The 11,847-nt window shown below is 43.0% G+C and overlaps 1 protein-coding gene across 6 annotated transcripts in view; it reads right to left on the reverse strand.

The window, feature by feature from the left end:
• actn1 (actinin, alpha 1) overlaps nucleotides 1–11,847 on the reverse strand; it is a 48,106-nt gene that overhangs the window by 21,570 nt on the left and 14,689 nt on the right. For all 6 annotated transcript variants that reach the window (XM_031847328.1, XM_031847327.1, XM_031847331.1 and 3 more), the window contains exons 2-4: nucleotides 3,839–3,953; nucleotides 2,921–3,040; nucleotides 50–136 (exon numbers count right to left, since the gene is read on the reverse strand). In XM_031847328.1, the coding sequence (XP_031703188.1) occupies nucleotides 50–136; nucleotides 2,921–3,040; nucleotides 3,839–3,953 (322 nt within the window). The remainder of the gene's footprint in view (nucleotides 1–49; nucleotides 137–2,920; nucleotides 3,041–3,838; nucleotides 3,954–11,847) is intronic.

Raw genomic sequence — 11,847 nt, forward strand, 5'->3', positions numbered from 1 at the left:
CACACACACACACACACACACACACACACACACACACACACACACACACCTTCCACAGAAATGTCTTGAATGGCGAAGCGGAGGATTATGGTCCATATCATTCCCAGGGTCATCTTAGCGTTGCCATCTACGATCTCTGAAAGAAGGGCAAAGCAATAACAATTATATTTCAGGATTTACATATTTATCATCCACTCATAATCTATATTTTCCACATCTTTCTCGACATGTCTAGAAGCATTGATTTGGTCATTTCAAGGTAAAAAGCTGTCTAGATGTGTTGAAACTGGGCTAAGTATGGTTGAAAGTTGAAAGAATTTTGTCCATGCTGATGCACAAAAATGGCCACGGAACAAGGAACAACCTTTGGAAAGCAAATGACTGTCAGACATCTTTTCTAAAATTACTGCCATGTATTTTAAAACAGTATGCTGTGTTTTTTTGAACACCTTTCCCAGGCCTTTCAGGTCAGGAAACTCAACATGATATCCTGCAATCATATATTATATTATTTTCCATACAGGCTCAGATTAGCTCACAGTGCTTCTTAAAGCTGAAACACTGAAGCTCTAATGAAGGAAACTTGTGACAATTTAGTTCAATAATTACAGCCTGGACTTGTGGGGCTGTCAATCAGTTGGTGGCTGTGAATGAAGTGCCTCTGTCCAGCCCTTTTTGTCAATAATGAAAATCCCTCTCAACAGGTTACCCTGTTTGACCTCCTTGAATAATTATTTGTTTCTCCCTGTAATCCAATAAGGAGCAGGGCACGAGCTCCACCGCCGCCCGACTGTGACGGACAAACTCGGACTGCGAGATGTCAGTCCGATGCATGCACATGTAACGCGGTGTGAAAGACGGCTCGGATCGAATTAGGGAGGCAGAAAAAGTCGGGCTGTGTTGTTCGAGCTAACACACGCTGATAAATGCTGAGATTAGTCCTAATGAACATGACTGATCAACATGGGGGAGGAACACAAATCCTGTTAATTCCCTTTGAATGCAACCCCCAACCCCGCTCCTTCATCCTTCACCCACAACAAACCCCCTCCGATGAGTCGCACGGATCTGACCCTTCAACTAGCCCCATCCTGACACCACAGCGAGCAGCGAGCTGGGCCGCTCCACCAGGAGGCTAATCTGTCTGGAATGCCGGTCTGGTTTAGGAGCTTTTATACCGGCCTCTGTGCACTGCAAAACAAATCTCCATCTTATCGAGAACTTTTTGTCCTTTTTGGAGCCAAAATAATTTTGTTTTCTTAAAACAAGAATAATAAAAGGATTATCTTATCTTATAAGAACTTTGCCTTAATTAAATGTCTAAAATGGGCAAAATGATGGGTTTGATGATCAAAGTAAATAATATTGTTTTAAGTTGCAGAGCAATGAGGCAAAGCTCTGGTCGGAGGAGGAGACGCTGCTGCTCCCGGGTGCCGAGCTCTCCTCCTCTTGCTGGAGCTTCCGACTGCAGGTCGAAGGCGGCAGCGCAGCCGGATCTTCTCGCTGATGGGCTCTTTTACTTACGTACATCGTATTGAGGCATCGGTATTAAATTGAGACCGTTTTATAACCAGTTAACACTTCCTCATAGTAACTTTAATAACAGACAACATTGACTTGATCGATAGATATTTGTGCCGTGTGGGCGTTTAAACCCAACTGCATAGAGCAGGCAGGGGGAGAACCGCGAGGTAAAATATGTGAAATCGTTATTTTATCGATCCACGTTTCATGAAGATGTAACAGGATTAAGCAATAGTCAGCTGATTTTTTTTCAGTTACAGTTTAGGGTTTGTTAATGAAACATTTAGTTATTTCAACATGTTTGTGTGAGACAGTGAAAGACACAGAAAAAGCTTCTGAGGAGAAAGGGTTGAACATTGGGGTTACAGAGGTCAAAGGTCAACCTTTTAGGTGTGTTTAACATGGATTTGATTAATTTACAAGGGATCATATTCTTTAAAGGGTCAGTTCACCAAAAATTTCAACATAACATATTTTTCGCAATTACCCCTAGTGGCGTCTGGCCATGCAGGAAGTTTGGGTTTTATGAAATCTCTGTTGCCATCCCAATACAACGGGCGTTCACAGGGAGGAAATTACATTTGTCAACAGTTTTAATGAGGACTATTCTTTCTGTAAAAAGTAGTTCCAGCAGGAACCATCGACAGTAAGGTTTATGTATGATCCAGAGCAACCGGGATATTGTTTCTGGACAGACAAGTTCCTGTAAAATAAAATTTATGTTCTCGAGAAGAATATCTCAAAACCTACAATATCTGAACGGCATAATACAACGAGGGGTAAGTAGAAAAATATGTATATTGACTGATGTGACCTTTTAAGAGCCTTTAAATATTGTTTTTTTTTTTAGTGGACACATTTTGTAGTTTAAGTTCACAACACACGTGTGCAAACTCCGTCAATTCCAGAAAAAGCCAGAGGGGTGTGTGTGGTTGTGAAAGAGGGAGATAGATAGTGAGAGAGTGAGCATTTACTCTGCGAAAGAGTTGTTTACTCTCCGACGGGAGGACGGACATCCCCAAGTTATTCGGGCCAAACAATGAGCAGCCTCAGCCCCTGAGGGGATTGCTGATCCTGAGATCTACTCAGAAAATGCAGTGCGAAGCACAACCTCTGCTGGAACACTCTGGAATAAGGATCTCATTAAACTGCACAGCAGCCAGCGGCACTGCCATGGTAACGAGAGAGAGAGAGAGAGAGAGAGAGAGACAGACTACATTAGCCATAACAGGCAGAATAGTAGCTATTGATTTGGCTGATGGTCTAATTAAAACCAATAGGTGACAATCTGAGATGTAAACAGATTTGGAGAAGGTCAGGGGACTTTGTGAGAAATACCCGACCTTCAGCTTCTGGCTTAAACGTCGTTATAAGACAGAGATGCGGCATCACTCACCCTCGGCTCCGATCGACACCAGCTTCACTCCTTTGCCGGTGATGAAGTCGAGTGCTTTGTTCACATTGGAGATCTTGTGGACTCTCATCTTGCCTCTTTCTGGTTTGGCCAAGCGTTCGCCTAGACGGGAAAACACGACAGATCGAGGAAGATGGAAATGTTTGGTTTCTCATTTGAAATAAATCATTATTTGTCCTGGAATCTACAAAACATAGAATTGAAGAGAGATTGTGCCAGGGCCAAACGCATGGGGTTGAAAGCTTTTCTGGAGCACAGATTTCCTCACAACAACTAAAAGTGTTTCAACATTTCGTGACTTTACTTATTGTTTTAAATCGATTGTTTGACATTTTGGGTAATACTCTTATTCGCTTTCTTGCCGAGAGTAGGCTGAGAAGCCACTCTTAAATTTGTCTCATTTGTGGATTAAATATAACATGTTAGTGAGTTTTAAAAGGTGCTGGAAGGCATTATCTTTTTTACCTTTGGAGAGCCATGCTAGGTGTTTCCCCCTGTTTCCAGTCTTTGTGCTAAGCTAAGCTAACGGGCTGTTGGTTGTAAAAAATGTGAGCACACATCTTTAAATCTGACGCGTGTATATTCATTTCTCCAATCAATTGTTTTGGACAACTATCTAACTCTGCCCGTCATATAAAATCACCCTTGACTGTAAAGATTGCACACGTATAAATATATAAAGATGTTCTAACTTTTTACTGTTACTTTAATAAAACAGACATTAGAGAGTCGTATCAATCTTGTTTTTACTTTCAGCAAGAAAGCAAGTAAGCATGTGTCCCCAAAAATGTCAAACTCTTCCTTTAAGTCTGATCCTTATATCTAAACTCAACATGTGACAGTGCGGTTGGTCCAAACTGTCTGCAGTCGGGTAATCCTGTTAAGTAAAACGCTGTTTACCTGAGATGACCTCGAGCAGCAGCATGAGTTTCAGTCCATCCCGGAAGTCCTCCTCGATGTTATCGATCTGTGTTCCTGCTTTCCTCAGGTGAGAGTTACACCAAGCTGTAAACGTCTGTAGAGATGGAAGAGAGCGAGAACAAAACCATCAGTCACAGCACTTCATACACACATAATCATATACTGTCCGTTTCTGCAGCAGCCAGCAGTCCATGAGTCCACATGAGCCACCCAGATGTTTGCTGCGTAAGCAACTGTGATTGTGATGCCTCCGGAGTTTCTTTACGTCTTTTATTAAATTCGCACCATTTTACAATCTGTTGACAATGGCACTAGTCGAATGCATTAAACCCTGCAGGGCTAACATCGTCACAGGCAGGATAATATTTAGGTCGGCAGCAGGCTATGGAGAAGTGAGATTTTTTACCAACTGGAAGATGCAGGTTCTGTCCTTCAATGTTGAAAAACTCTAACACCTCTTCCTAACTGTACGCGATGCAAACAAGCGAACATCAGATTGTTTTAGTTTTTCCCAATGAAGATGTGCAAACCCGCTCTGTGCGTCAGCGAACATGCTTAGCGACGTGTCACTTGTTTCAAAAAACGCTCCCCCTGGCTCTGTGAGGCTGTAGGCTAAAGCTAGCATAGCAACATGCTCACATTGTCAATGCTAATGTTTATCAGGTCTAATGTTTACCATGTTCACCATCTTAGTTTAGCGTGTTCGCATGACAGCATTGCTAATTAGCCGTAAACCAAACCAAAGCATCGGACAAAGTAAAACTCTTGACGATGGCGCTCGAGGAAAAGTGAAGGGATTAAAGTTATTGCAACATGAACGTCTGAACCACATTTAATTGCAATCCAACCTGAGATATTTCAATCAAAACTACAAATGTCTACATCTTGATGGCGCTAGATGAAGAGTGAGGGGATCACCAATGTCAGTAGGGTCTATCCTCTGAGAACCATGAATGTCTAGAAGATTTCATAATAATCCAACCAAAAGATGATATTTCTGTCTGGACCAAAGTGTTGGACCGGCGAACCAACAATTGGCCATCCATTGAGTAATGCTGCTAATACATCTGTGTTTAAGCTGTCTGTAATCTCCATGTGCGTGTTTTTTGTAGCTGAACCAGACCTGCTGACTAATAAATGAGTTTCCTTCACACACTACCACCCCTTCATGAGAACTGTGATGCCAACAAGCTTACGTACTGCACTCTCTCCTTGGAGCCGCGGCACACTGGAGCATTGTGTACTGTATACAGTAGGTGTAGCAGGCCTTGGACTCTCTGGCATCGCTGGCATGCAAACACGCTAACGGAAAACATCTGGAGCAGGATCTCAACCGCCCAACAGGAGCTGGAAATGAGGAGTGGGCCCGCCATGCACCCTGCTGTGAACACTTCTTTATGAGTTCCCCGGGTTAATTACACCCAGGGCCCGAAATGGCAACCACCATGTTTCCACCAGAGAGCCGAAGGAGGACCTGCAGGAGCAGAGCCAGGCGTTTATGAAAGCCTGCACTGTCCTTCGCTGGCCTGCCTTCAACGGACGAGGGAACAAAAGCCACTTAAAAGTCACTGGTGAGCTGGTTTGGAGCACTCGTGGAACTTCTGCGATGAGATCACTCTGAGAATGGAGTGGCGTGAGGTTTACACGGCTATCAATAAACTCGAGAGCCGGTTTTTCAGATGTGTGCGAGTTCGCTGGCATGCGGTGGGAGTTTCAGCCAATGAAAAAGCCAAAGGATACTGTGAAAGATGTGGAGGGAGAAGGGCAGATTATATGGTGTTTTATCTCCAAGGGTAGAACTGACAGAAAAAGACCAGCTCTGAGGATTTATGTGCAACGGGCAGACACACGCCCGCAGACTATAAGATACTGTATTCCTCCGAGTTCAGTCATGATTTAAGTCAAGCTCCAACAAGCACTAAGATATTTCAATTAATCCTAATCAATAGACTAGAGGCTTGCCAACCATTTTAAACTGTTGAGGCAGGGCTGTGGTGTCAGCAGCTAACGTGGGTACTCTATAATTTAATCAAAGTGTTATGTTAAGGATGTTTGCTGACTCTGCAGGTTCACGTTCTCACAATGTTGAAGGTTTTTTTTTTTTTGTTATCCAGGATGTCATTTTTTGACACGTGTCAGCCCCTTTTCTTTCCCTTCCCTTTTATGGTTCACTTTCCCCACCACTTAACTTAACACCAACACCTGCAAGGAATGACAGAAGAGGAACTCAAAGTGCTGATAGGGAGTTTTGCAAATGGCAGCAAGGGGTAACTGACCTTTAATATACTGATATCCTGTTAACACGTAATCAGTAAAACGCACACAGCCAAAGAGACGCTGTAATACAATGGTGTTTTAAGTAGATAAAATGAGCACATTTTTACTTAAAACTCCTGCTTAGTGAAGCCTCAACAGGACCAGACAGCTGAATAAGTCAAAGGCTTTGAGTCAACCCCTAAATAGCACAGTTGTGAAAACGACTAAAAGTTCACAGAAGGAATGTTAGCTTGTTAAATGTGCTGGAAGGAGGGTAAGTTTGGCTGCTCTGGGGCTGGGCGACAGGCCTCCTCCTGACAAGAATTAGCCGGCCCTCCTGCAAGTTCCTCCGACTCTCTGGGTCACTGTGGAGTTTGGCAGCACAGCAGCTCACAGTGCAGGCTGGCAGCCACCTGCACCGTCACATGACCCACTGGCTGTGTTTTGGTCAACACTCACAGGCCCTTCAGGTGTTCTGGGGCTCTTGGCAGGTCACAACGCTGAGTTACCGGTCCATTGGTTGCAGCGGCAGATTAATGCATGAGCAGTCTAATCTCACTAAATCTAGAAATCTATACATTTTGTGCAAAAAAATAAAAAAAAATAAAAATAAAAAAATAAAAATAAAAAAAGAGTTTTGGGTTCTTTTATCTGATTTGGGGAAGTTAACTTTCATGCCAGCAAAGTTACCCCAAGTAGAGTTAAATATGCCAAACACATTGGTTAGTCCTCTTCCTAAAAGCCTTTTGTTTAATAAGGTTAAAGGTGAAAACATACTGTGCAAAAATACAACCAAACGACTTACACTAAAGTTGCCAAACAGTGTTAGAACAACTTAATTGGCTGATCCAACAGTATTTCATTATCAAACCTATGATAAATAAAATGCTGTTTTTATTTCCAATTTTTACGCGTGACTAATTGACTGGAGAGGACTTTTTGTCTGGCACATGCATCTTTAGCCTCATTCTTTTAGCATGTTATCACGCATGTAGCCATGAAGTCCATATTTAATATCTTTTTACAGGCTAGTTGTTTTAAAACAAGTCTTCTGTCTGGAAACAAAAACAAAAAAAATATGCGTTTTCAACCAACTCATGGAGCACGCTCTACTACAGCCTACCCCTCTTGTCTCTTTAACAGGGCTCTTGCAAATCCTTAAAATGTCTTATATTTGATTTTTTTGAATTCAAGATCATAACATTACTTTAAAAACTCTTATTGTTAATCATGGTAGGTGTTACATTTTGAGGATGTGATGCACATCACGAACAGCTGTTTGATAGTGTGCAAGTGTTTTTGAAAGCATCAGAGCAGCTTACAGACTCTTTGTTGTATAAATACAGTACTTTACTGTGTGTAGTGTGTGCCGTACGATCCCTGTGAACTCTATGTGATCGTGTTCTCCACATACAATTGGTGTCTGAGCCGTATGTGCTGTGAATCTCTGTAAGCTGTTAAAATGTCTGCTCTAGAGTCCCGGAGACCAGTTCCTGCTCATCAACAACGTGCCAGTGAGAATCATTCTCATAGCTGTGACGTAAACACAGTCTGTTTCGGCTTCAGGACAACACGTCTCGTAACGGAGCAAAGTGAAAGCACTACTGTCTGTCTGTCTGTCTGTCTGTCTGCGGGAGGAGCCGGAGGGTCGTAAATGTTGAGAGCCCCTCTGCTCTCGTCTGCCTCCTCCTTCACTCGTCTCAGCCTCCCAGAGCCGAGGCGGGCTGTAAAAACAACGGGGGTCAAGAGGCAGAGGAATCTGCTCTGCATCAAGTTTAGGGAAAGTTGCCAGTCAGCGTCATTATAGCAGCATTTCTCCCATGGCAACTACCGGACGCAAAGCTCAGCAAACAAACTACCTGAAGAGACAACTAGTGGGTTTTACTGCATTTCTATGGACAGGTTTGTCAGACTGCCATAACATATTTATTAACACATTATCATTATACCATTTAGTTGATCAAATTCCCATCACAATGTTCCAGAGGCCAAGGTGATGGAGTTCAAAACACAAATATCTAATATGCAATAATAGAAAACACAAGAAGTCTTAACATTTGAGAAGCTGAAACTGGTTGTTTGGCATTATTTAATTATCAATATAGTTAAAAGAATAGTTCAACATTTTTGGGGAAATACACTTACTCATTTTCTTGTAGAGTTCCATGAGATACCACCCATCACCACCCATGTCTGTGTGCTGAATATGAAGTGACTAAGCGACGAAGCTTATATGTCGGTGACATCTTTTATACACTGTATATTCAATATTTATGTTATTTTGTATCATATATTCTAGATTTTCTGTTTTAAATGGAAAGCAGCTTGTTTTTGTATTGCTGTGGTTCTGATAGAGATGAAATTTGAACTTTATCTTAACAGATTTCCCACCATGACATGCGACACGTTTAAAAACCCAAGATATAGCTAGAAAGTGAACTAATCGTGAAATTAAACATCGACTGTCGGCACAAGTTATTACACAGATTAAAAATGGGTAAAGTAAACTTCCTCTGCACTGAACCACCTAATCTGAATAAATTCTGATAATGAAAACAGCTTCCTGACACGTAAAAGGAGCCTTAAACCCATCACATACAGTTTTCTTCTGTTAAAACTCTCCTGTTCCTTTCCCCCACCTCTCACTCAGCTCCCAGCCTCCCCACTCCCCACTCCATTAATCAACCTCAGCTAGGAAAATATTTCCTGCTTCTCTGCCAGGTCCATATTAGTACAATCCTTTAACTGAAACAAGCCAGCTCATGAGTGTGAGTCCCTGCCATATCCGAACACACGGGCAGGCCGACAAGTCTAAGGCCGGGAGGAAAAGCAGATACTGCTGGCAGAGCGTCCGACACAGGAAGGCGGTTTTCAACACCGCGGCCAGTTTCTCCAGCCCAAGTCTCCAGCTCAGGGTACCGGAGGGCCTCATGTCCCGGTGCAACCCCACAAACAGGCAGATATATTGCAAGAAAAACGTCTACATCTTTCCAGAGGTTGAAGAGGGAAAAAAAAACATTTCTCTTTAGAATCAAATCCACAACATTAAATCCTAACGCCGCCCACAGCTCAAGCAAGATTGAAAACTTGTCTGGATGAGTTGAGGAGGGAAACGGGCCTCTGAGATTGTCATTTCTCGTCTATTTCGGCTGCCTTCGTCTCACTCGGGATCGTGGGGGCCAGAAAAAGTGCTGGTGGAAAGAGTTCTGTGGTGCCAGGAAAACAGAGCTGCTAACAGCTACGGCACCTTCCTCCCTCTCAGACTCCCAGATGATTTCCTGATGTGTGATAGATCGTGGGCATTACGTTCATGATATAAAATGGCCCTCCTGGAGGGAGGGGGGAGCTGTGCATGCCTTGCTCATGGGCGTGTCAATGGTAAACAATACAGGCATTTGGCATTTATTCTTGCCAAGGCTTTCCAGACTGTTCTGGAGATTTGATCTGTAGCCAGTAGTCATGCCAGCATTCAAAACAGCAAAAATGATGCAGCAAAAAATCAACATATTTCAATAAAAATGAATCTGTGGATTTACTCGTGGAAGTATTTGCAGAAATCTTTTGCGATAAATTCGACACAAATTTGCACTCTTGACCAACAGCAAGCCGTCTTGGGAGTGCTGACTTTTAAGGGAATGGAGAGCAGGAGTCTCTACAATGGAGGAAGCCATTGTAGCTTATTATCTGTGCTGAACCACCTACTTTTAGTTGACCCCCCCCTTTGCTGGTATATGACAGGTGGTATATTTAGACACAGTCCTGGAAGTCGCACTAAAACAAAAATCCGCCTCTTTAGACCTGTACAAATACGAAGAATTGTAACCAAGCAGCACAGAATACACATTTGTAATCCAACGCGTCCAACCTACATACCACTCGTCATCTGGAGTTTGTCAGTGTTGCCATGACAATAAGTAAATCTTAAAGTTCGCCTACCACAACGTGACTGAGCCAGAAATAGAATAACTTGATTTGTGACGCCTCAACTTGGTACATAAACAAAAACTTCCAAAACAAGCTAGAAAAGTGCAGGTGTTGGAAAAAAAAGATGTGATGATGCTCGCATTTCTGACAGCTGATATAGATATGTGTAACATCTTAAAATAAAAATGAACTGTCATCCAGAAAAAGAACCGAGAGGGGGAATCAGAATTGAAACTGAAAGTCTGGCGGACTGAAGAGAAGAGGATTCTGCTTCCTTCGGTGGACAGAGCGGACGTGAGCTGCTGTCTGGATGCTCTGCAGACCGCTGTGCTGGGGCTCCGTGCATCTGGCAAGCAGAGAGACTCCAAACGCAAATTCCACATCAGCAGTTGAGTGGGAGGCGAGAGAGCAGAGAGGCATGATGCAAAGTCTGAGAGGGCATAACAACTACTGTACATAATGGATATTTCTGAGGCAGTGTTTTCCCAGCATTATCTGAGCATTATTAAGCTTATATATCATATATTTGCACTTTTTATTTGCAAATAAGCACTTAATTCTGTGAACTCTGACATGTGAATCTGAGCAATCGACTGCAAACCGTCCCAACAGAACTGACTTTTGAGCCGAACGGAGAACCATCCGATTTCATGAAACTCTGTTGTGCAGGAGTTGAAGAGAGATGTGGCACGGACTGCAGTCTGTCATGAGATGGTACAAATATGCTTCTTGAATTAACAATGTTGTCTTATAGTCTGGTTAAGCGAAAGAGAGCAAAAGTCGTCACTACGTCACCATGTTTCCATCGCCTGTTTCGTGAGGACGCAAATGAGTTTTGTCGTGCAATTTTCTGACCGAGACTAAATCATAATATAGCGTCACATAAAACGGGTAACAACAGGGCGCAAAACTGCCATTTGGCTGCGCACGCTTTTTCTTTTTCGACCACAAACTGATGCGTTGCTGAAACAATGGTATGAGTCTTCTACGAATCACCTCCTACGGTGGCTCACAACAGACAGAAATAATGCATTGTATACCCACTTATTTTTGTATTTTCAGCCATCACTCCTATCAGCAATATTAAGATTAAACCCACCACATCACCATCTGTAATAAATATGCTTTTTGCTTTCAGTTTACCTCATATTAAAGTGGTTGAGATAATCTGCCTACACAGCCGGCTTGTTTACAACCGGCCGGATCGTTTCGCCGCTCATGTTTCCTGCCCTGATAGAGTTAGTTGTCATTCAATATTTTCTTAAGCAATGAAAAATGATGGCCGATGTTGCAATAAACCAGAATATTCGATTTTTTTCAATGGTATTTTTGGGGGAATAAACGTGTGGCCCTGAGACAGGCAAACACAAGGAGATCGACTGACGTCCATGGAGACAACTCAACATGTAGAGGTTTACACCTCGAGCCCGAACAGCACACCACCGCTCCATCCATCCTGCTCAGAGTGAGTCATGGACACAACAATGTGACCTTTCTGCCTCCTCAACCTGCTGGAGGGATGAAGGGGAAATGTCTCTCTCTCTCTCCCTCTGTGTGTGTCTCTCTCTCTCTCTGTCTCTCTCCGTGTGTGTCTCTCTCTCACAGGAAGGACAGGAGTCTGTCTGTGTGTCTTTCTCTGTGTCTCTGTCCCTCTGTGTGTGTATGTGTGTGTGTGTGTGTGTCTCTCTCTCTCACAGGAAGGACAGGAGTCTGTCTGTGTGTCTTTCTCCCTCTGTGTGTGTGTGTGTGTGTGTGTGTGTGTCTCTCTCTCTCTCTCTCTCTCTCTCTCTCTCTCTCTCTCTCTCTCT

This window comes from Anarrhichthys ocellatus, unplaced genomic scaffold (assembly GCF_004355925.1).
Source record: "Anarrhichthys ocellatus isolate YVR2014 unplaced genomic scaffold, GSC_Weel_1.0 scaffold7, whole genome shotgun sequence".
NCBI classification, from domain to species: domain Eukaryota; kingdom Metazoa; phylum Chordata; class Actinopteri; order Perciformes; family Anarhichadidae; genus Anarrhichthys; species Anarrhichthys ocellatus.